Genomic DNA, 25,699 nt, shown 5'->3' on the forward strand with positions numbered 1-25,699 from the left:
TACACGAATACTGGACTTGGGTCTCCAAATTTGGAAAGCAAGACCCAGCCAGCTACCAACAAACAGAAACCACCACTAACCCCACTTTAGCTTTCTTTCCGCACATCTCTCCAAAGAAACGGAAGCACTATATATTAACTCAATAACATCATGAGGGTTTTCACTGTAGCATGTTAGCACAGTAAGGAGATCGCTCCCACTGCAGCTGATGGCAGTAAACTGTCTATTGTCAAGTATTATTATGGTTACTCAATGTATCATTGTCAGTTATTGTTGGTCGGGCTTCCTGCTATAATAGTGGGCCTTTTCCCCCCCAAAATTGAACGCGAATGAACAAAATTCAAGAAGCACGAACTACATCGATTTAACCGAGACAACAACTTTGAAAGTGCTCAATCAACTACAACTCGTTTTCTGCCAGATCCTACCAGCAGAATCCTGCTGACCCAAGCACATCATTATCAATCTTCCGTCCTTTTACAGGAGCCTTTGGGTAGTTTTGCAGAAACTCTACTGGCGATGTTCAAAATAAATGTGTTGTAGGTATGAAAGAAGATTTTGGACTATGCAATAACGTTCTGACTAGTGAATTTAGGTTTCCCTCCGCACTTCTTATCAAAACCTTCGCTTTCTTCCATCTACCGTGGTTTTGAAATGACTGAGGCCGCTCAGCGAGTACTCCCAACTATAATATCGGTGTCAACTGGGTTTTCTTTGCAGGGATACTGCAGTTATAGTGTAAATAGATTATAAATCCGGCGTCAGGGCCTGACCTGATTCCCTAACCAAGTGAGTGAGACTCCGTAAAGGAGGGGCCTCTAAACGTTTAAATTCATATCAGGTGGGATTAAAAATGTGACAGGGATCTAATGAGCCCCAAAACACTTTGTAAACCAGTTTTGATGTTGTGCTGAATTTACACTCTGCAGTCTCAAACCCAAGCAGCGTCAAACGCCCTTCTCTGGGAGTTCCATCCTCTTCGCTCCAGGGTTGGGTTGTGGTTGGGCCGACTTTGGATGTGCACTGTAAGCGTAGCATCTTCAAAGAATACGAAGTTCTTTCTCCCAGTGCCCTATGTAAAGCATATTCGTGGGGCCTGGTTGGGCACAAAATGGCTGATGCATTTTACCTATACAAAGTTTTGAACTTTAAACTGGTTTATTGCATGTGCAGTGCTTTGAGATGCTTTGGAAGACGTGGTAAGCCACTCATGCAATTTTTCAAAATTATTTTCTAAACCAACCAAATCTACGACAGCTGCCGATATAACGCATGTTCTTGTGGTCAGCAAAATACCTGACACCATCATTTTGTCACCAAATGTCGAGTTATACCAGCAAGTTCTCATTTACTTTTAATATCTCGTAGAAATTGATCAAATCCAAATTGGTTACGGACAGCACATTGATTTTCTTTCGATTCCAATACTTTGTTCATTTGTCCTCAAATCTAGTGCCTAGTGAGGCTTTTATTAAAATCATGTTTCTTTGTAAGTGGGACATGAATTGATCACATCAGTTTTACTTTTAATTATACAGGAGGCCCTCTTCCCACTCAAACACACACATACAACCCAGAATAAGCCAACAGTTGCTAAATTTGACTGGGATACAAATGGAGATAATTATATCTATTTATTTGAGGGGGAAATACTGTTCCACTTAAAAGCTTAACAAATAAAATCTTGGGGAAATATACTTTACTGTATAAAACAGCAAAATGCCACTTCCCATGTGACAGCTTAGAATAATTTGCATTTGCAGGAACATTAACATTCGCCATCTCACCTACAGATTTGAATCTCGCTCTTACCTCTCCTCACTCTTGGTAGTGGACAGTACTTAGTGTATCACAATCTGAAGTGCAGTCCTTGCTGTCCCAGTTTCTCTAAAAACTTAGCTTCCAAACCTTTACCGTTCCTCTGTGAGCTTATGCTCTGGGCCTTCCGTCCTGTTGAGAATTTCTCCTTTCCACTCTATAATATTATGCTTGATTGGCTATATAGATATATGTCTGGTTTTGCTGCTCTGTTTTCTAACCATACAGTTCATAAAATTAAATGTCTGGAATTCAGCTGGCAGATCTGCATATGTATTGGGAGCCCTCTGGCTAGTTTGCTCAAGCATTCGTTGTTGTAGTCTAATTGGGAGTCAGCTGACTGGTTTGGTTGGCATATGCATTGGAAACACCTGAGAGAAATCAGCTGGTTAGAAGCAGTAGGAGGCCTTTCAATGGTAGGAGACAGTAGCCACTTTGTACATTTACTGACACTATGGCCATTCATTATCATGTGGGAATTGTAATCTAATTTGGGTTGCATATTGGAGTTCAACATATGAACTCCAAATATGAGAATCAGCTGTCCAGGTAGGGTTTGTGAAGACTTTGGAAAGTGGGTGGGAAGCATATACAATGAGGCCAGGATGTTCAAAGGTCCAACAGAGAATATCACATTGTTTAATCTCATTGGGTAAGTTTACTATCTTGTAAATCTTAAATGTTTGTTCTGTGCTAAATTTTATTTAGTATATAATGAAGTTCAGAACTATCACACTGGCTACATCTTAGAGAATTCACTTTGCTGTCTTTGGATTCTCAGAGAAGACAGATTCAACATACACATTTAAAAAATATTTAGTGTTAGTCCTTTATTATAGTGACCTGGAGCTGAAATTTTTGTCTTTGTTCATTGCAGTAGAAAACGAGAAGCGAGTAGAAACTGGTATTCTACAACTTTTTGTTGACCTCTACTTTTTGTTAAAATTAGCAAAGCCAGAAATTTTGGTTCATGGTACATTTGATCACATCCTCATTCATTCTTGGGCTGAAGGTATATTGCACGACTGGCTTAAGACCAGTAGCTTTAGAGTGCAAAATGCAGCCAGCACATTTGTGTTGTATTTTGGGTTACAAATTTCATTTCCCCCCAACAAGTGCACTGTACTTGCATGCATACTCACACCAAGCTCTGGTAAAATTACAAGTGTCAATTTTCTTGACCTTTGTCTCTGGGGAACACCCATTCCCTGGGTGCAAAGAGAAGGAAAAAGGGGCCAGAAAACCCATTGCTTTGGCTCTCTGCCAGCTTTATGAGGTTGCAGGTTTTCCAAAGGAGTGCGGGAGGCAGAACATGGCCTGTGACTACAATAGGAAGAGCGATTTCTGGCTTCTTTCTCCTGGACTTCTGATCGTGGGACACATTATGAAGCTGGTTTTGGAACTTGCAGCAGGAACCCCCTTAAATTGGAGGGTTTGAGAGGGGCAGGTAACAAGCTGAAGAGGAACTCCAAAGTATGTTTAACATTAAAAAAAAACTTTCGTAGTGGCTCTTCCGACCTTCTGGCTGTTGCTTTTTAGCAGTAGCCAGAAGACCCCAAGGATGGCCGTTTCCTGCTCTGGTTTCTGGCACTAGGCCTAGCCAGGGTGGAGAAGCCTACACAGGGAATGCTGAGACTTAGCTTAGGGCAGGAAATTTAGATAGATGTGGGCCTGTACAGGCACAGCATACTTTAGCTGGGTGCATTGGTCCTTCCCAATGCTGAGGCAGGAAAATTGGACCTGAATGTTTTCAGAATGTGAGCAGGAATGTCCTCGCACTCAACGTTAAAATATATTGTAGTAAGGCTAGAAAATGCTCAGAAGGGCCAATGGACTGCCTGACCAATTTAAAAACTTGGCTTCACACTTTACTGTGGTTATACTGCGGACAGTACTTGACTCCAGTTATGATGGCACTTTCCTGCCATTGAATGTCTGAAACTCCTTTGCATTGACATGAAAGTACCAGTATAATTACACCCTTGTATGCCTTTAGTTTTAAACCTATTTTAAAACTTCAGAGCATGGTTGCTGTCAAATTTTGAATGCTACTTACTGGCATTCAGAAATGAACAATTATAAGATCTACTTTTCCACTGTCTACCTACCTATATTTATATAAACACACACCTCTGTATTTAATGAAGTACACTGTTATAGCATTTAGTATCAGGCAGCATGATGCTTTACAATCACAGCCACAATGAATAATTACAGCTGCAAAGCGGCGAGTGGAGAATTGTGAAATTGCACTCTTGGAATAGTAAATAGCACCCAGATAATTAGACAATGGCATTGAAAGATTTTATTAACACAAGGAATATTTATAAAAATAATGACTTTCTTTAGCATCAAACACAAACTTTATTTTACATCAATAGTCATAGGGATGATACTGCATTGTAACAAGCCTTCAAAAATACAATTCATCAAAAAGTGACTATATTTGTTAACACACTGCACAAGTCACTGTCAAAAATTGCTCAACTGTTCCTAGAAAAAGCATTCACCGATATCGTGCAATCTAATATAGACTAAAGATTCAACAGAAAGCTGCATTTTAAGTTTAAAAATGGTTAGAAAATCCACCTGGTGTGATAACTTATGTAATCTTTAACAGGAAGCGTTTCTTCATTTTTCTTCACCCCTCTGCATCGTTTCTTCAGCTGGGAGGGTAAGAAAACAAGTTGTCAACCCCTTGTATGATTTCCAACAACCGTGCAAATTCATGGCTCGTCCAACCAAAAGCAGACGGACAGCAGGATGAGATGGGCAGAAGTCTTTTCTGCTGAAATGCACCCCGTGGTCCTATTAACACGTGTCTCACTGATTCTCCTGCAGTGTGTCACTCACCTCAGGATGGTTTAGATCACAATGCTGTGAAGGAAATTTCTTAATTCTAATCGCTTTGCTGCCAAATTGCTCAGATGTATCAGAACTTTAAAGGAACTACCTAAAGCACAAGAAGAGTTTTGGAATTCTGACAAATAAAAGCCTACAAAGTCTAAATTGGCAGTACAATGAGTCTTTTATTCATATTTCTTTTTTCCCCCATTTTTTTCTTTTGGTGTCTACTTCCCTGCAATATGAACATTACCTTCTTGGACATGAAAACACAACAGTTCAGTGGATGCTGATTGGTGCTAAGCTGCAACGCCAATGCCAGTACTTGGTTAGCCCATATGCTCAAACAATCCAGAGGATATTTCTGACCATGCTATCTCCCATCACCCGCCTCCCTGTTAGATTTCCTTCCCTTCATCTAATTAGGAAAAGCAAATGTGTGAATTTCCAAGTCAAGTGTTCATTGGTCACATGTTGTAGATAAGCAGGCACTACACAATACCAACACTACGAATGTAACTGCTGAAACTATCCTCTCCCTCCTTTTCAAATGATTAATTTCACTGGTTCATATAAAAGGCTGAATAAACAATAAAAAATATATGGTCAAAGATGCAACTTTGGATTGGTTTACTATGTCCTTTTGAGAGGAAGGGGAACAACATAAATGACAACATTTAAAATAAATCTTAAGATTTTATGGTTTTGAACATTATAGGTTTCTTACGGGACCCAATTATGTGCCAGAATTAAAAATGTTTGCTCTTGCAGACCTTTACCGTGGGGATTTACTTTTAAAAGAGCTCACTCCAAAAGCCTTCTTCAATGCAACAGAGATTTCACAAGGTTGGACAAATGAATAACATTTTCATAACACTGCTCTTGCTCCTAATAAAAAAGAAACATACAGCTTGTTCATTTCAAAGCCACAGATTGCTAAAGCATTTGCAGCATTAAAATCAGCATCCCGTTGTGTGTAGACTGGTTATTCTTCCAGGCTACACACTTTATGCACATATCTTGCAAAAGGGGGAGAAACACATTAAGTTGATAAAGTAAGTAAAATTACTGCTAAATTATTTGTACAGATCCAGCATTATAAACAAGGTCTTTTTTCTTAATGCAAATACCAGTCTAGGAAAATCATAGCTGTCAACAATATAGTATATAGTACCTTGGCTTGGAGAACAGATTGTAGCCTAATACTCCACAATCTATATAGATTTCCAAAATACTGTACATTGCAGTAACATTTAAATAACGCATTATTTTACAAAGTATTTCAAAACATGGAAACATGTTTTATGCAAAATGGACCCAGAAGACTGACTGAATATTTGTTTTGGTTACTCTCATTAAATGCAAGGTTAGAACAAGTGGTTAGTACAAAAAAGTTAACATTTTGGGGACAAAACATAGTTTTCCTGCCCTTCTTCATTCCCATTGTTTTTAATGACAGGATATTTTCACAAAAATGATTTATAACTTATCAGCACTATGTACAAATATTTACCGATAATGAGGAAAGGAAGTTTTTTTTTACAATTCGATACATATTTCTTAACTTTATCTATATATTTAAACCTGCTTTGAGAGAATTTAAGGTTACTGGCAATTAAAAGATGTAATGTAATTGTCAACATTTACTCAATCACCACATTTAAAATCATTATAACGTGACTTTAGTGGGTCACCTAAATACCAATGAATTTCCCAGAAATTAATTTGTTAATTTCTTCATAAACCTGCAGTTGCACTACCACTATCTCTTGTGCGAGCAGTTATCAGTCATTAAATACACGGAGCACAATATCACATTGACACCAGCTGTGAGACAAGAAATAAGCCCACCTAAACTAAAACAATATGGATTGTAAACAACAGATATCAGGAAGTTATCTGAATTAGATTACTGCCTCGTGTTCATTCAGAGCTATCCTTGATTCTGCATTTAAATAATTGACTGCAAATTGAGGACTCCATGGAAAGTTGGAAAATTTACACCTAAGCATATAGATCAGAGGTTGACCAAAACATATATTAAAGAATATTTCACATTTTTATCATTTATCGTGCAAATAAGCCCATATTCAGCAAATACATGGTCATTATTTTTTAAAGCAAATATACAGATGTGTAAATCTGATAAGTAAATCCCTGATTTAAGCTATTCTTTTAAAGTCCAAATTTGTTCCTGATTTAGCGAGTGCGAATGCAGTTAGGTTCGAAGCAACCTTTATCCATTGCAAAACCCATTTTCATTAATAGGGGGAATTACAATAGAAACTATCTTCTTTCTAAATATTAGCTAAATACTTTCTAAAAGAACATTTCAGCTTGTTTTAAGAACACATTTCATCATGTATTTAACTCAAATTCCTTGTAGTCTAATTCTGCACCAGGTTTTATACCTGCATTAAAATAAAGAAAATTAAACTTATTCATTACAAAGCACAAACAAGAAAAACTTATCATGCATAAAATTAATCAAAATATGATTTCATAATACATCAATATTTAAAATTTAAACTAATCAACAGATGGAATACAAGGGTCAACTGGTCAATGCAGTTGGTTTAATAGTGTGATTGTTTTTACTTTAAGCTATGAACACACTTCACACATATAATGCAAGTAATAGTATGTAAAAAATCCAGGTAGATGACATACCCGATTAACTTTACCTAGACAGGGTCCTCACTCATTCAGTGCATTCCCAAAATACCCAATTAGAATTAAAATGGTAAAATATGTCAAACTTGAGAAGAGATACAAATCTCAATCTATAATGATATAAAATTTTAAACTCTTTTGATATCCAACTTCATGTGACCTTCCGAAATGGCTAAAGTGATTGATTTTTTTTTGGTATGTTGCACAATCTATATGGCAAAGCTTGACAAATTGCTGAGTAGACAAGTTTATACAGGTCTTAATTGAATAATGAACAGGCTCCAACACACTGTGTCATGATAGGAAAGTACAACTACAAGCAGTATTAACTTTTTATTCCTGGCCAATGTAAGCTAAAACTCAGAACGCAAGTCAAACGTAATCAAAGTTGCAGGTAAACATGCTTCATTGTGGATTTATGTCCTTTAAACATAGGAGAGCAATGGCATGGTTTAAAAGTTTTTACAGAAATGACAATTTATAAAATATGGCTAATTTACACAACATATTTTATCATAATTTTTTTTAATAACCAACTTTTTTTCTAACAACGCTCCATCCTATTGCATGGCTAAAAGATTTTTGTACTGGGATAATGTGATATGTGAAACATTGTATCAGTACTGTGAGTAATATCAGTGTAGTGACATTTCAAAATTCCAAGATTTCCCTCAAAAGTTGTGTAAACGTCTGGCCATATACATCAAAACATCCCACCTTCAGCACTATGAAGTGCACTGAAAGTTTTAGTTTGCACTAGCAACTCCATTTTTGAGATACACAATTAGTTACTCAGTGAGCGATGTAAATATCAAAATGCAAAACAGATTCCCAATGCAAGCTTTCAAACAATGCACTCCTCCTTCTGTCTAAACATCCTTTATATCAACTCTGATTTACACTCATTCCACTAAAGTGAGCTGCTCTATAACAGAGGTTTAAAACCTTGTGGCATTTAAAAAATGTGCGTTTGGGGAAGAAAAGTATTTCTTACCTATTTTGAAATTTTACTCATTGTTACTAAAGCAATTTGTAGTAGGAATCCAGCTGAAAACAGATCTGTTGTTCATCTTGCATCACCTTTAGGTACTTACTGAGTTATTAGAAAGACACCTGTTTGGTTTCTTGCAAACCTCCACTTTTACTCATTCACATCATATTGTCATCATTAATTTAGTCGCTGGAGCCCAGATCCACTCTGCATGATTGCAACAATTACACCTTTTGGCACCTTCCCAGGAGGGACTGCAGTGGGAATAGTGTCAAATGGCAAAGGAATTAAGTTTCAAGTTAAGATTCATTTTGTTAAACTCCAGAAACCAAAACAGGACAAGAGAGCTGATTATCATTTTGGGCAATGAGAAGCAGCAAGGTTGGTCACTGAGTGTAACTCTTCTTAATTGACACATTTGGGAAGTTGGCATTGAGTTCTTGCACCACTCGACTATCAATCTGGGAGCAGAAGGAAACGTCTAGCAGAGAGAGCTCCTTACAGAACTGTAACAGCTTTCGTAAAGCCCCAGGGCTCACCATTCGTGTTCCTATAGGAAAATGCAGGAAGGAAAATAAGTCATAGGTTAAATAATCTTAAGGAGTTATTTGATATGCAAAAAAATAAGGCTAGTATGTCTAGAAGTAGTGTCTGTAACTACATATTTATTTCCTTCAATTGTAACCTTGTATTACAGTCCAATTTATTGGTGAGCAACTTAGTAATCAAGCGTCCTGGTAACAACAGTGATGGAGCAATTAACTCCCAACGAGAGGTTATAGGAATAGGAACATAGGAACAGGCGTAGGCCATTCAGCCCATGGCTGATCTGTATCTTAACGCCATCTACCCGCCTTGGTTCTGTAACTCTTAATACCCTTGCCTAACAAAAATCTATCAATCTCAGTTCTTAAATTTTCAATTGACCTAGCCTCAACAGCTTTTTGGGGGCGAGAGTTGCAGATTTCTACTACCCTTTGCGTGAAGAAGTGATTGCTGACATCACCCCTGAACGGCCTAGCTCTAATTTTGAGGTTATGCCCCTTGTTCTGAACTCCCCCACCAGAGGAAAGAGAGAATTTCTCTCTATCTACCCGATCAAATCCTTTAATCATCTTAAACACCTCAATTAGATCACCCCTTAATCTTCTATACTCAAGGGAATACAAGACTAGTCCAGGCAATCTGTCCTCATAATTTAACCCTTTTAGCTTAATTTAAATTTTGTTTAAATCCCAGCAGCAAATGCCATTCAGGGACAACACTCAAATGTTTCACTAATCACTAGCCCGGCTCCTGGATCGTGCACTTTGTGGCAGCGCCTCAATGAGTATCAGTAAATACTGACGATCCTTTCCAACTTAAGAGCATTGTCTGCTGGCTGGTCCTGCTGTCCAAACTTAAGATAAAGCAGCAGGATGCACATACAAAACTCTTCAGACCCTTTTGGAGTAATTTTATATGTTAAGGATTCTCAACGTTAAAATGTGTTCTTTAAATCAGATTATACGACTAGAAATGGCAGGAAACTGTCACAGCATGTCTACGTCAGTGTCTAACAGAGCAATCTACAAATGTTAATACACACATCATTCAATTTTCTCAAAACTTGTTAAATCACCTTCTTCCATCAGACTCTGGTGGAAGCCACCAGACTGTCTGAAAGCACTAACCTGTTTCCTGAGAATATTTCAAATACTACCAATTTGATCTCCTGTGGCATTACACACAGGGAGCCAAGGGCACGTGCAGGCTTCAGGTAGCTGGGTTAGAGGCAGGGGAGTAACTGGACCCAGGGCATGGAGACATACTTCAGTCCCCATTATAAAGTCATAGATTCAGTACTTATTTTTCTATTTCAATTATAAATTCCTACGAGCATATATATAAATGGGATCTGCCTATGTAAAATGGTTATAATGTAATGACACCATCCCACCAGTGATAGCACTGCAGCACCTTCACTAAGGGAGGTGCAATTACACCACGGCATAGGCAGGTTCCATTATAAAAGTGGGCACAGGAATTCATAATGGTTGACAGGAAGTTGAAGCACATGCATACGTAAGGTTTTTAATATATTATAAATATCAATTAACTCAGTCAAGGTAGAGAGACGGCGAAAGAGTGAGAGAGAATGCACGCTATAATTGGCCTCAGTGTTCCTTGGTGGGGAGAGTAAAAAGAAAATGAGCCAGAGTTCCTGCTCCTGATTCTTATCTAGTGATCCCTGCTGGAGAACGTGGTTGTTAAGAGGAAGAACAGAATCAGGCTTGATGCTCCTTACAATAAAATAGTCCATCAATATTCTCTACCTAGGCTCACTTATGAAGACCAGTCACTTGGGGGAGGTACTGGAGGGCTGCTCATACCTGTGGAACTGCGTGCCACCAACAGAAGACAGAAAGGGGGGAAAAAATAATAAATCTGTGGAAAATGTACATATCAAGAACCTTTTGTGCTGCTGACCAAAAGAATCAAAGTATGTGCGTCAGCCAAAATCGTTTATATAAAAAAAAAAGTTGCTCATGATAGTAGGTTCAAAATAGGCTTTAGTTACTGAGTTTGGTGACATCCTAATAAAGCCTGTTGATAAGCTGGTACTTATATATATCTAAGGTTCCTGCTTTATTTGAAACTTCGGAAAAGGAAGGCGCTCGTCAAATTTAACATCCAGCAGTATTTTTATTTTCAGTTTTCCAACTGAATTGATGTTTCTTGGCAAGAAAATTTTCCACACATCTATCATTTCGTTCTCCCCTCTTTTGCCGGTGTCTGGATCCACAGGTGCCAGTAGCCTTCTGGGATCTTGCCCAAGGGGCCTATTTTTATGAGTAGATCACAGTCAAGCCTGATCATGTTCTAAATAGATGTCAGCACGCATGTTTTCCAGCAGGGGTCGCTAGATAGAGACGCGGACCGGGAACCCTGCTGATTTTCCCTCGCTCTAGCCCAGAGGCACGGAGGACAATTGTACTGTCCCAACTTTTCTCACCAGGCCATTGAGGGAACCCAACCACACATTTAAAGCTTACATTTCACCACAACAGATGAGCTCAGTTCACATCAGTGATCACTAGGTTTTACCGTTGGTTGATTTATGGACCCACCAAAAACTCAGGCCCAGTAGTGCTTTAGGAGAACAACTGCTGCTTGGCATCCAGGAAGGAAAACTATGCCAACTTCAATTTCTTTGGCAGACAAGCAAACTGGTGAGATTCATCGCTGAACTCGGGAGAGTGCAATTATTCTGATGAAATGTCTGTCTGCTTAAAGTTGTGATGGGGACTTTCACTTAGAGAGAATTGAGGGGAGTATGTTCTTTAGGTAGAAAATACCTGGAGGAGGTAGTATTTTCGGCTTCAAATTTAAAACTGTTTTGTTGTATTATATTCAGATTTAATAAATGATTTCATCAGATATTAGCTTAAGAACAGCACATCCTGGGAACTAACCATGTAACTGCACATCCATGAAAACCACTGAAATTTCTTTCCAATACCAAACTTAACAAATAATTTCATTTATTAAAGTGGGATATTGGGAAATTGTTGGGGCATTCTCTCATGACTATTGGCTCGGTTAACTCAGAAATGCAAGATGTAGGTTAAATGCTGTTTCCTTGAAAAATAAATAATTGTAAACTGTAAATATGGAAAAAACACTATGTAAATGAAACGGCTATGAAACATGTTGGATACACTGAATAAGTAAGGATGTCTAAAGTAAGCTGATGACAAATGGGATTTGGTTGTTTTACTTTCTTTACATTTTATTAATAAATTACACAGTACATCCTGTTTGACAGTTTTGGTAATGCTTGAATGCCCTGGAATATTGTTCATGAGAAACATAAGGGAGTAATGTTCACTAAGGAAAGTAAGAGAAGAGCCCAGGCCCGTAATGCAGATCACCAGTAAGGAGATGAAGTAAACCAGGAAGTAGTGTATAGGTGATGCCAGGCTGTGGCTTTAAAAGTCTGAAAATTGTAGGATAAAGGAAAGATTAGGTGATGTCTGGAACTTTCAGATCATGAGAAAGAATGAGTTCGCCTCCATGACAGTGCAACGAGTCTTGCTTTCATAAAGTGTGGACACAGGTAGCAGAGCAAGATGCCAGAAGAGGAGGGAAGGGAAGAAAAATCCCTCTGAAATTGATCTGAAGGTAGACTTGCAAAACAAGTTTCACGAGTAGGGGAGAACCACAAGTGAGGAAGTTTCTATCATGCAATGTTTCTTAAAGCCTGATGACTTGCTGATTGATGCCTTCAAAAATTTGCAAGTTCAAGGTTTTAATACCATAACCAAAAAGCACAGAATACTTTTCCACAACTGCAAAAATGGTCTCGACAGGATGAATACAATGACCCAAGTGATTGCAAGGGAAAAACAAGTGAGGAATGGACAATCCACATCATCACAAATAACCTTTCAGTTGCCCTGCAATGAAATATGCACTCGCCTTTGGATAGACTATCAATATCTGTTGAGTAGCATCTTGCATTTAGATTACTGACAAGATACTGCACAAGATGAAGATGTTGGTAAGCACATACAAAATACAATGTTTCCCAAATGATTTCCTTTGTAACTTTGTTTTAAGTATATAATAATTGTAATTTAACAGTTCAATGCAATCACTATAAAGTCTGAAATTTTAAGATAAATTCTCTTGCACCTTTCTTTAAATATTTTACAAACTATCAACCATAAAAATATAATCACTGTTGGAGACTGCATTTGTATTCATACTTTTGCATGCTAAAAATATTCTGGTTTACTTGTCTATTTCTTAATGCTACAGATGATACAAGCTTAAAATTGCAACTGATAAATCTTAGAATCTGAAAAATAAAAAAAATATTCTATTTGCAGCAATATTGAGAAGTTGGTGTGTTTACTTCCCTTCATCCGTCACCTCAGATTGATTTCTAAAATCTTCTCCAGGAATACCTCTTCTGCCACAGGGATTTTGAGAGTTTTTCTCTCTTTCTGGTAACAGTTTATTCTGTTAGTAGCTAAATATTAAAAATAACAGACTTTCCTGTTCATGAACAATATTTGCAAATCCCCTTCCCGTTAAATATGACGAGCACTATTTAATGATTACAAATTATTAATAATTTTAAAAGATTGGCATATGAATAATTCAAATTATTTCCAATCCATTAAGCTCAAAGTTTACATTTTTCTTAAGGCAGAATCATAATTTGTGACTTTATTTTACAAATCAAAATACTTGCTGCATTAAATTCTCACTGAAAGAAAATGAGAAAATAGATACAAGCACACACACACACACACACACACACACACACACACACACACACACACACACCTCATATTGCTATTAATGTGCACAGGCACACACAAACTAAACAAACGTGCTAACAAATTTACAGAAATAATTTACTGGCTCTTTCAGTCATTACTGAACTGAAAAATAAAGTATATTGCTATATTATATTGAATTTTGTGACTATCTATTCATTTAGTTTTTTGGAAGTTTTGCTGACCACACCGAAGAACTTAAATACAGGTACAGTATATTAATAACAAATGATTCAGAATTTATTAGAGGTATTTGTTGACAATGAACGGCTTGTAACAAGGTGAGAAAAATCTCAAAATGAGGTGGCCGTTGTGAAAAATCTGAACTGTGTTAATTAAGCAGTAAACAACTGAACAAAATAGTGGTGTATTAATGTACCATGCCAACTAAATGGCAGGATTTGGTATATGTCTCAAAATAACCACCAAGCCATATTCACAGAATCACAGAATCCTCACAGTGCAGATAGAGGCCATTTCGGCCCATCGAGCCTGCACCGACACATATCCCACCCTATCCCCATAACCCCACGTATTTAATCCCCTAACACCAAGGGTCAATTTATCATAGCCAAATCAATCCAAATCAACCTAACCTGCACATCTTTGGACTGTGGGAGGAAACCGGAGCACCCGGAGGAAACCCACGCAAACACGGGGAGAATGTGCAAACTCCACACAGACAGTCGCCCGAGGCCAGATTTGAACCCGGGTCCCTGGCGCTGTGAGGCAACAGTGCTAACCACTATGCCACCGTGCATATTCTTGATATTAGGTGTCCTAGCAATGGGGAGAAGCGAATTGTAGGGCTAGGTGCTTATACAAAGAAGTAAAAAAAGAGGCAAGATCCAGGGATGAGGGACTTCAGTTACGTGGATAGACTGGAGAAGCTGGGGTTGTTCTCCTTAGAGCAGAGAAAGCTAAGAGGAGATTTGATAGAGGTGTTTAAAATCATGAAGGATTTAGATAGAGTAAATAAAGAGAAACTGTTTCCAATGGCTTAAGGGTCGATAACAGGAAGGCAGAGATTTAAGGTGATTGGCAAAAGAACCAGAGGTGACATGAGGAAACACTTTTTACGCAATGAGTGGTTAGGATTTGGAATGCACTGCCTGATCGGGTGGTGGATACAGATTCAATAGTAGCCTTCAAAAGAGAATTGGATAAATACTTGAAGGAGAAAAAATTGCAGGGATTACGGGGAAAGAGTGGGGGAGTGGTATTAACTGGATTGCTCTTCCAAAGAGCCGCTGGGCCGAATGGCCTCCTTCTGTGCTGTACTATTAACTTGGGTACTGTGGTGCACTTTCCTGCAGCCAGCTGAAGAGTGGGATTCTCAAAGGCCTGGAAGGAAAATGTCTGCTTACTGTCTTGTTTGGTAAATGGTCCAGGGATGGATTACAGAAGGGGTGTGGTAAGAAACAGATTAATGTATAAAGTCACAGAACTGAAAAAAGGCTAGTGATACTTATAAACCAAACTCAACTGTGACACAGAACTGTCATACAGTCAAACTATTAATTAGTTGGTTGGCTTCTTTGCTAAATATAACTTTAATGTCTGGCTGGAAGGGATTTCGGCTGCATAAATTTTAGAACTGGCAGGGTAGCTCAAGGAATTTAAAGTTAAGTTTGTACTATCTAAAAGACAGACTTTTTATGGGCCATCTTTGTAAGGTTCATATTTGGAATACTATTGCATTGCCTTTTTTGGTATGTATGGAGGTAATCTTACAAAGCTGTGCTTCTGGTGAGACGCTTTGTCTATTGGAGTGCATATTGCAAAGGACAAGCATTTATTGAATGGTCAGAAATTTGTGGAAAGTGTGTGCACCTGGTGGGTGAGGCTCCCCTCCCCAAGGAACATGAGCTCATAAAATTACCCCTGTATGGGTAGAGCTAAGGAACAGCAGAGGATACGGGACTGTAGTAGTTGTCATCTACAGACCTCCAAATAGTAGTGATGAAGGGGGGCAGGGTTACATAGAATGTGCAGCAAGTGTGAGATCATTCACTTTGGGCCTAAAAAGGATAGATCAGAGTACTTTCTAAATGGTGAAAAGCAAGAAACAGTGGAGCTCCAAAGAGACTTCGGGGTCCATGTAAATAGATAGTTAAAATGTCATGGACAGGTACAGAAAATAATCAAAAAGGCTAATGGAATGCTGACCTTTATATCTAGAGGACTATAATACAAGGGGTAGAAGTTATGCTACAGCTATACAAAGCCCCTGTTCGACCACACTTGGAGTACTGTGGTCAGTTTTAGGAAGGGTATATTTGGCCTTGGAAGGAGTGCAACGTAGATTTACCAGAATGATACTGGAACTCAAAGGTTAAATTATAAGGAGAGGTTACACAAACTAGGGTTGTATTCCCTGGAATTTAGAAGGTTAAGGGGTGATTTGATCAACGTTTTCAAGATATTAAAGAGAACTGATAGAGTAGATAGAGAGAAACTATTTCCGCTGGTTGGGGACATAGCCTAAAAGTGAAAGCCAGGCCTTTCAGGAGTGAAGTTAGGAAACACTTCTCCACGCAAAGGGTGGTAGAAGCTTGGAACTCTTCTACAAATGGCAGTTGATGCTAGAACAATTGTTAATTTTGAGATTGATAGATTTTTGGTAACCAAAGGGATTAAGGAATATGGGGCAAAGGCAGGTATATGGAGTTAGGTCAGAGATCAGCCATGATCTCAGAGTGGTGGAACAGGCTCGAGGGGCTAAATGGCCTACTCCTGTGTACATTCAGCCCAACTGGTCTATGCCGGCGTTTATGCTCCACAAGAGCCTCCTCCCACCTCTCTTCATCGAACCCCATCAGCATATCCTTCTATTCCTTTCTCCTTCATGTGCTTATCTAGCTCCCGCTTAAATGCATCTATACTATTCACTTCAACCACTTGCTGTGGTAGCAAGTTCCACATTCTCACCACTCTTTGGGTAAAGAAGTATTTCCTGAATTCCCTATTGGATTTATTGGTGACTATCTTATATTTATGGCCCCTAGATTTGGTCTCTCCCACAAGTGGAAACATCTTCTCTATGTCTACCCTATCAAACCCCTTCATAATATTAAAGACCTCAGCCTTTGCTTTTCTAGATGTATAAATATGGAAATCAGGGAAGCATGTAGCAAAAACAATGTGGCTATAATGGGAGATTTTAATTTTCACAGACTGGGAGAATGAGTACAGCTCAAGTAGTAAAGGCAAAGAATTTCTAGAATGTATTCAGGGCAGTTTTCTAGAACAGTGTGTTTTAGAAGCAACAAGGGAACAGGTCACACTGGATTTAGTGATGAGTAACAAACCAGAATTAGTTAACAATCTGACAGTGAGGGTGAATCTTGCAAATAGAGACCATAATATGACTGAATTTGATATTAGGTTTGGGAGAGAGAAGGGAGAGTCACAAACCAAGGTTTTACATTTAGGAAAGGCACATTTTGGAGGAATGAGAAATAAATTAACCGCAGTAAACTGAGCTGAACTGATGATGGGTAAACAGACAGACAAACAGTGGGAAGTATTCAAATAAATATTTGGTACAGTACATACCACTAAAAAGGCAAAGGTTCCATTTGTGTAGTTAAGCAACCTTGGTCAACAAATGAGGTAAAAGACAGTATCAAGCCGAAAGAAAAGGCTTACACAAATGCAAGAAAAAATGGAAATCCAGCAGACTGGGAGAGCTATAAAAAGCAACAAAAGGATACATAGAAAGTAATAAGTTCAAAAAAATGAAAAAACTTTCAAGGGATATCAAAGCTAACAGCAAAAGATTTAATAAATATATTAAGAGGAGAATGGTAAAGGGGAATGTAGAAAAAAGATGCAGGCAAAACTATAACAAATAATAAGGAAATGGTGGACTTGTTAAATGAGTATTAGGATCTGTGAAGGAACAAAGGGCGTTAGGTGTTCATGTAGACAAATCACTAAAAGCTAGGGCACAGGTACAAAACGTAATCAGAAACGCCAATGGAATGTTGGCCTTTATCCCAACATCTTAGTACAGCTTCTAGGTTTTGGTCCAGCAGCTGCAAGTGGTACTTTGACTTATCAGAGCGATTGCTGAGGATATTGACTCGCACAATATTTGGCGCTGCTTGCCCTTCGCCACGACGTGCCCCATTGGCGCTGCTAGTTATTGGCTGGGCTTGCTTTCTTCTGCTGGCCTGGAGCGGTTATTCCGATTAGTCGAGTTGACCATGATGACAACGCCCCTCTCCATGTAATGTTGATGGTGCTGCCATGGTGCTGAAGTCTGGCATTTTTACCCAAGTTACGCACCATTTTAGCAGATAACCACCAATAAGCAGTAACCAAGCAAGTAAAGCAGACACATAAAAAAAAACACACTTGTACACTTTGGTTTTCATCTTACCAACAAATGAACAAAAACGTTAAAGTGCTTATGCATACGCCGTGCAAATATGAGTATTGAGATCGCATGCTCAAGGATGATGTCTATTACTCTCTTTTAAGTTACTAATCAGAAATGCAATTAGCAGCATCTGGATTCCCAATTAGCCGCAAGTGGCTAATGAATTGGACAACACTGGCCTAAATGATGTGCTCAAGTTCACTGCTACACACCTCTAAATTGTCCTGGCTCTGGGTTTTGTTGATCTAGAGGCAAGTAATTATTTGTTAATGTGGACTGCTTACACTGTAGTACCTAGCCGGAGTCCATTTTTTTGGTCAGGTTTAATTTTTGTTTAGTTTCTTATAGAGTATTAAACTAAAATAAAATCATTCTCCAGGGGAGTGAGGTACATTTTGTTAAAGTGCTGCTTTAAATGACTAAAATAGAGTCAACAAATGACATGCCTTGCTAGAGGATTGTCTTCAATTGAGTTCAATAAAGCCTTGCACTGTACTACAGACCAACAAAGCTCAAGAAGTTGGCAGACAAAAACAGCTTGATATTTAACATGTTTGCCTTTTCCGAGTATTTTTTTTTGACAGAGGCAGCTTTCTCGAACACAGCATAAGTGGACATGGCTCGTTTCTCTCATTGCAGAAGTTTCCTTAATTTTGCAGTGTACACGTCATATAGCACTAAGTTAACAAGAAACAGAGGCTGGTAAGACTACCATTAGTATCCACCCAGCCCTACTGGCACACAGCTGCTGCTTAGGGTGCTTGGAGGCAGGGGATTATCAGTTTTACTGATAATATTCATTTAATTAATAAGAGTATTTCCCTCAGTCTATTAGGGATGGGGGAGGGGAGGATTATAACCAAGCACTGCAATGCTTTAAAATAACACTGTAGTCTCTAAGCACTATTCAAAATGTCACAAACTGCAAAGAATACAAACCGGCTTAATTTTATTGTACAGAGATTAGGTCTAAGATCAGATATAATGAATTCTTGGTTTTCCAATGTAGAATATACAAAAATAGGCTGGAAGTTGGATTAAAAGCAAACTTTTAAAAAAAAACTCTCTTTTAAAAGTGGACGCCTTCGCTTTTTCTGGAAACCTTACCACAGCATAAATGTTTACAATGTACCCAGTTTCCATGGTAGAGTTCACCTGGCTGGTACTAAGCTTAGTAAATTTAAAAAAAAAAATTCTGAAAAACTCAAAGGGGCTAAATTCGACAAGGCCTGAAAACAGGCGTGGGGATCGCGATGTGTAATCTGCCCGCGCCTGTTGAAAGTAATGCAGGCAGCACACAATATTGGTGCTGCCTGCTCATTAACATGATTGAAGCACTGAGCCCAGCGCTGCTGGTTGGCTGAGCGCTCAGCAGGGGGGCCAATTTCACGGGAAGTGATCTCTTTTTAAAGCTAGCCTGCAGTGTGAAACGCAGTCTGCACTTCTTAAAGGGGAGGTGCTTGCTAAAATAAGCACCTCACTGTAACTGTTGCAAAGAAAAGTGGAAGGTAGCTATGGCTGAACAGGGCAGAGAAAGGGTACCTAGGTTCTCCGACACATCACTAGAGGCCTCAGTACAGGGGGTCGAAAGGAGGAGACAAGTCCTCTACCTGCAGGGGGCCAGGAGGCCTTCCAGACTGAAAGGCGGCAGTGGGAGCAGATTACTGAAGCCGTCAGTGCCACCAGTCTTTTCCCCCAGGAACTGGATCCAGTGCCAAAAGATGTTTAATGACCTCACACGAGTGGTGAAGGTGAGTGAGTGCATCTTCAAATGCCATATCCCACCAACTGCACCACTAGCCTCACACACTGCTCAATGCACCATACCCTCATCACTCACCTACCAGTAATCTCTAGCAATCACGACTCATACTCACACTCAAAGTTTCACCTCACCCTCACATCTCACACTTTGTGCACACAGTCAGCTATTCAACCATGAAAGGCATATCACCCAAACACATTGCACCACACTCTCAGACACACTTCCCTTTCTCTTACAGGCCAAGGTGGCGCATAACTGGCGCCAGCAGCAAGCAGGCAGGCACGGCTGCATATCCTGACCCAGCTGGAGGTGACGGTGCTAGACATCATTGGAGAGAGCGTCACTGAGGCCGTGGTGATCGGCGAGGCTGAAACCATTGATGATGACGGTATGCTCATACCTAATCCTCCTTCTCACATCCCACTTCCTCCTCATTCCACAATCTCTTCTCACTTATAAGTTACAGATAATGCAAGCATGCACATCTTGCTTCTCCCCCGCACCCCCCTCACCACAACCCGACCCTTGTGCCTTTCTCCTTTCAGATACCAAAGAACTCCAACCAGCCCAGCCAGTGCAGGAAGAACAAGAGGAAAATGATGGAGAAGAAGCACCACCATCACCCGATCCGACACTCCCAGGCACCAGCTCAGAAAATGACACTGCGCGTACTTTAGAGGTAGTATAGAGACGGGATCTGCACGTGGTGAGTCACCATGCACGAATGGCCTGCAGCCAAGGCAGGGGAAAAGGTAGCGCAGGTGCCAGCTCTGCAGACGCCGAGGTTACACACAAGTTCTGCTGCAGAGGAGTCAGATGAGGACTTTGATGGGGCGGCCTTCAGAAGAAGGGTGATGGCATGCACAGAGAAATGTTTGGTGCATTGGCAGGCTAGCCAGAGAGCCTGTTGTCACTGTCAAGGAGCATGATGGAGTCCGGCTCCAACCTTGCACAGGGCTTTGCGCAGAGCTTGGACCCCATGATTTCCAGGATGGAAGTGACAGACAACTCTATTAGAGCACTTGTGGACCCAACCATGATGCAGGATCTGATGGGTGATGTCTTGGCCTCAATTGCAGCACAAGTGGAAGCGACCCAAAGTCTGAGTGCTGCAGTGGAAGCTCAGATGGCTCTCATGCAGGCTCAGTTTGCTGCCATCGTGACTGTGTTTACCAGTGTGGAAAGGGACTTGCAGGGTCTCACAGCAGTCCAGCAATCTGTCCACCAACAGATTACTAGGATTGCTGAGGTGGAGAAGTGTTGAGCAACGGGGATCTGGGGTTTCATTCAGGGGAAGCGGAGTCTGATGATGCGCTCACAGACAGCCTGTCCAGAATGTGGATTTGCAGGCTGCCTCCTCCCTTCCTCCTACTGAGATGGTCGCGGAATCCATGGTGGCAAGGGCTGTGCCCTCATGATGGCCCAAGTTGTGGAGGATGCAGCAGACCACCACGAAATGAGACACCTGCTCCGGCGAGTACTGGAGGGCTCCTCCCGAGCAGTCAAGGCAGCGGAAGCATTGCTTGAGCACCCCGATGGTCTGCTCAATGACGTTTCTCATGGCAGCATGGCTGTCATTATGAGTGCTGGCCACAAGTGGTGGGGTTGTAAAGGGGAGCCATCAGCCAAGTGTACAGCGGATAGCCCTCGTTGCCTCGCAGCCACCCTTGGGTTCGACGTGGTAGCTGGAAGATTGCTGGCACAGCAGACTGGCGCAGGATGCAGGCATCATGACCGCTGCCAGGATACCTGGCATTCACCATCATGATGTGCTGGGCGTGGTCTCACACCAACTTCACATTAATGAGTAACCTTTGCGGTTATGGAACATCTCAATATTGATATGCGATGTCCGCAAAGCCACCTGTATGCAGTCGATGGCGCCCTGCACCATGGGGAAGCCCAATATCCTGGCAAAGCTACGTGTGCGCTCCTCCTTAGAGAGAAGACAATGAAGTCCCCTCTCAGAGTACAGAGCCTCTGTGACCTCCCGGATGCAGCGGTGGATGATGAACTACGAGATATGTTTATGTCACCTGTTCCAGCCTGGAAGGATCCGCTGGCCAAAAAATTCATGGCCACAGTCACCTTGAGGGCCACTGGCAGAGCCTTCGTTGCCTTGCTCTGAAGATGCAGGCCTGGTTCCAAGAGGTGGGAAGAGTTCTGTGATCACCTCTTTGGTGAAGCTGAGGTGCCAAACGCACTGCTCCTGGCTTAGATGCAGGTAGAAGTGCTCCCTGAAGACCCTAGGTGGGCAAGGCCTCCTGCTGAGAGCCCTCCTCCCCCTCCTGCTCTTCCCTCTGCGAGCAGCTTGTCTTTGCTGCCTCTTCCTTTCATGCTGCAGTGCGAGGTGGACTGCAAATAGAGCCGCCATGACTGGGAGCAAGTGGTGTACTCAGAGGCCTTCCAGTAGCAGCCAACACCTTCTCAATGTCCAGCAGCACTCCCTGCTCACTTTAACAACCTTTTAAATGTCTTCCAGCAAGCCAGTACTCATACAAACTCTGCAAGAGCCAGTACAAGAGAAATAATCAACTTACCTGCAAGTTGGATGTTTCCCTTTAAATTACGCTGGTGGGGTCCCTCGTGCAACTGAATGCACGTTCAGCTGTGTGTGTTTAGGAGAGGGCGTTGAATGGAGCGCGATGTCAAAAATGGCAGGTCGTGCATCAAATCAGCATTGCACGCTGACTGGCGTCATGATCTGCATACCGCCAGCGTCTGTGCCAGAAGTGGGCAAAGCGGACGCCAATTAAAAAAAACTTTTAACTACCGGTGCTAATGTGCCGAATTCTGCAGCCAACAGGTGTGACCAAGAAACTGGAAAATATGAATTGCGAGGGAAAATATATCTTGTGAACACTTTTTTGAAATCAAACCATTTTTTCCCTATACAAAAGGCTGTAAATTCCAAAGCACATTCGCAAGTCTCAGTCTGCTAACCTATTTTCTTACCTAATATATCCACATGGAATAGATGAGGGCAATTTGTAGCCAGCTCCTCGATATCTGTGTCACAAACAGATCTATTGGCTGTCAGGAAGATCTTGCGCAAGTTGGGAAGCTTGCGAGCGAGCCTCATAAAGCATCCAGTACTGCTCTGTAATGTCGGGCACCATCCAAGGTCCAGTTCTTCCAGGAGCCGACAGCCTGCTACTATAGCAGCGATGCCATTTTCTGTGATATTTTTACATCTCCAGAGATCGAGGGATCGCAGGTTTTTACACTTGGCACCGATTACGCTTGCCACAAGGTCATAGTCATCAACCTAGACAGTAGAAGGCCAACAATTAACAGTGATCCAAATCTCATGCGGGTAACTGTTGTTTATGCTCTTTAGGAAGCGTGTGCTGAAAAATAAATGCATTTTCATTAAAATCAAGTCTGGGAATTTATGTAAGGGGTACGTTGGACAAATAGTATAAAACACTCCACTTTTTCCTAAGTAAAAACCCGTCTAATCAAATGGGATTTTAAACTTACTGAGAATATTCCCTCTCAGCAAGAATTTATTTACACTAAGATTTCTACTGTATGTGGACCCCCAGCTTATTCTACCAATCTGTTGTTCAGATGACAACAACAGACATAATAGTCAGGAAAGTAAAGAAAGGTCAGCTGGACATTTAAAAGACCACTAGACAGTTATTCTTACCAGGGAAGATGATGTGTACTACCAGGCAGACTTTCAAATGGAAACAAACAAATCGCAACTCTCTAGGAAAGATATCGATTTACTTCATCTATATTACATTCCACACAAGGTGCATGCACGGTACTCAAAAGCCAACTTTCAGATAGTGATAAAGAAGCAACCAGAGAGACTCTAACAGCGGATTATCCCTTCAAGTGTTTAAGCGAAAGTTTTTGAAAAGGATTGACAATTCTCAGCTCCACCCCCCGTCACATCACGCTCCGAATACAAGAACAAATACCTCTTTATTTACAATTATTTTATTTACATCCATTTAGCTAAGCTTAGTGAGACCAACTATTTCAGGTCTGCTGCATACTAAGCCAGTTGAGTGTTTTCTTGGGGTTACATCAGGACCCAGATGGATCCGAAGTTGCCGCCCCCATTACACCGAATGGAACTACTCCAGACACAAATGCCAGTTACATCAACTGAGCAGTTCTGCAGGGTAGGAGACCCGAAATGTCAGCACACGCCAAGAAACACGGCAGGATTTTAACAGCAGTAAGAGATATTTTTCTTCTATTTTTCTTTTCCCAAAAGAGAAACACATGGAGCATTTTAAGCAGAAATTACTCTCCCTCCACCTCCCTTCCCCTTTAAAAAGACTGAATTTTCCATCATGCTCTTTGTCACTATGGTACGATAGAATACCATTTTAGTAAATGTGTTATTGGATATTTCAGATTTAATCCAAATAACAGGTCTACGAAATACAGAATAATGCAGTTATTAAAAAAAAACTGCAGTGCTACACAAATTAAGTGCAAATGCTTTTCTTATACTCAAGCTTTTCTTCGCACAACCAAATTAAATGCATAATTGAAAAGCTTTGTTGTATTATACTGATCAAAAGGATCCCTTCTCAAATAATTGTACATAACGTGACACCCTAGTCACATCACAAAAGCCTCAGAATGTTTAAATATTCTTAAAAAGAGGATATCAATAATAGTTTCATATGTCGCTATGGTTTTCACAATTATGGGGCTAATACTTTACTACTCAATAGACTTGTAATCATGCTGTGGAATACCAACGTAAAAACATTTGACGCATTTGTCTGAAATTCTTCTCTATCTGCTATTTAACAGATACATTAACCCATTTATTTTAAACAGGTTAACATCTCCACTGAACAGCAAAAAGAGGAACTTCAGTCAAATGAAGTTCTCCCTACAGAACAATTTCAAGGTCAATATCCTTTATTTTTATTAAAGCGATTTCAATTGATTTATTCATTGGTGGTAGAGGGTAGTTCAATTCCTGTTTACAGGGCTGTGGTAAAAAGTATTTTTTGTAAAAAAAAACCTCTAGATTAAAGTTCAAAATCTAAACAATTTTAGTTAAGTTAAAGTATTTTGTTGAAAATTCTATTAAGATGAATTGATGGTAAAATGCAAATCAGATATTTTAGCCCAGGGAATTGCTGCTATTTTCAAAATCCCTGAAAATAATATTTTACCCTAGTGAAAAGTAAAATAATTAAGTGTGAACTCATCAACCAAATAGTGTACACTTCTGACTTCATCCTGAGAGGGTTTTAATCTCAAGGTCAACAATATTCACAGAATACTGCTGCAAGTACAAAATGTTTTGTGTTATTTTCTCCTCATGAGAAAAACCATGATAGTTCACCCACACCCATGTTTGCCTGAGTTATGAGTCTTGCATATTTCTAAAAGATCAGTGGGAGCACAGCAATAGTAAATTTAAATGTAAATCGGTCCACGCTACAAATGCCATTCCCTTGCCACCGATTCCAAACCTCTCCCTGGCTACTTTCATAAACTTAACTGGACCAGCCACGTAAATACTGTGGCTACAAGAGCAGGTCAGAAGCTGGGCATTCCGTGGCGAGTGTCTCACCTCCTGACTCCCCAAAGCCTTTCCACCATGTGCAAGGCACAAGTCAGGAGTGTGATGGAATACACTCCACTTGCCTGGATGAGTGCAGCTCCAACAACACTCAAGAAGCTCGACACCGGCCAGGACAAAGCAGCCCGCTTGATTGGCACCCCATCCACCACCTTAAACATTCACTCCCTCCACCATGGTGCACCGTGTACCATCTACAAGATGCACTGCAGCAACTCGCCAAGGCTTCTTTGGCAGCACCTCCCAAACCCGAGACTTCTACCACCCAGAAGGACAAGGGCAGCAGGCGCATGGGAACACCATCACTTCCAAGTTCCCC

At 40.4% G+C, this 25,699-nt stretch overlaps 1 protein-coding gene across 4 annotated transcripts in view; it reads right to left on the minus strand.

Moving 5' to 3' along the window:
- Positions 1–4,108: 4,108 nt before the first annotated feature.
- Positions 4,109–25,699, minus strand: part of fbxl4 (F-box and leucine-rich repeat protein 4) — a 191,007-nt gene continuing 169,416 nt past the window's right edge. For 2 of the 4 annotated variants that reach the window (XM_085997431.1, XM_085997432.1), the window contains 2 exons: positions 22,764–23,076; positions 4,109–8,876 (listed from right to left, as the gene is read on the minus strand). In XM_085997431.1, the coding sequence (XP_085853557.1) occupies positions 8,713–8,876; positions 22,764–23,076 (477 nt within the window). In that variant the 3' untranslated portion in view covers positions 4,109–8,712. The remainder of the gene's footprint in view (positions 8,877–22,763; positions 23,077–25,699) is intronic. The other 2 variants (XR_015079569.1, XM_085997433.1) reach the window with 2 other exon arrangements.

This window comes from Somniosus microcephalus, chromosome 9 (genome assembly GCF_052327205.1).
Source record: "Somniosus microcephalus isolate GS21.2 chromosome 9, FLI_Smic_1.0, whole genome shotgun sequence".
In the NCBI taxonomy this organism is placed as follows: domain Eukaryota; kingdom Metazoa; phylum Chordata; class Chondrichthyes; order Squaliformes; family Somniosidae; genus Somniosus; species Somniosus microcephalus.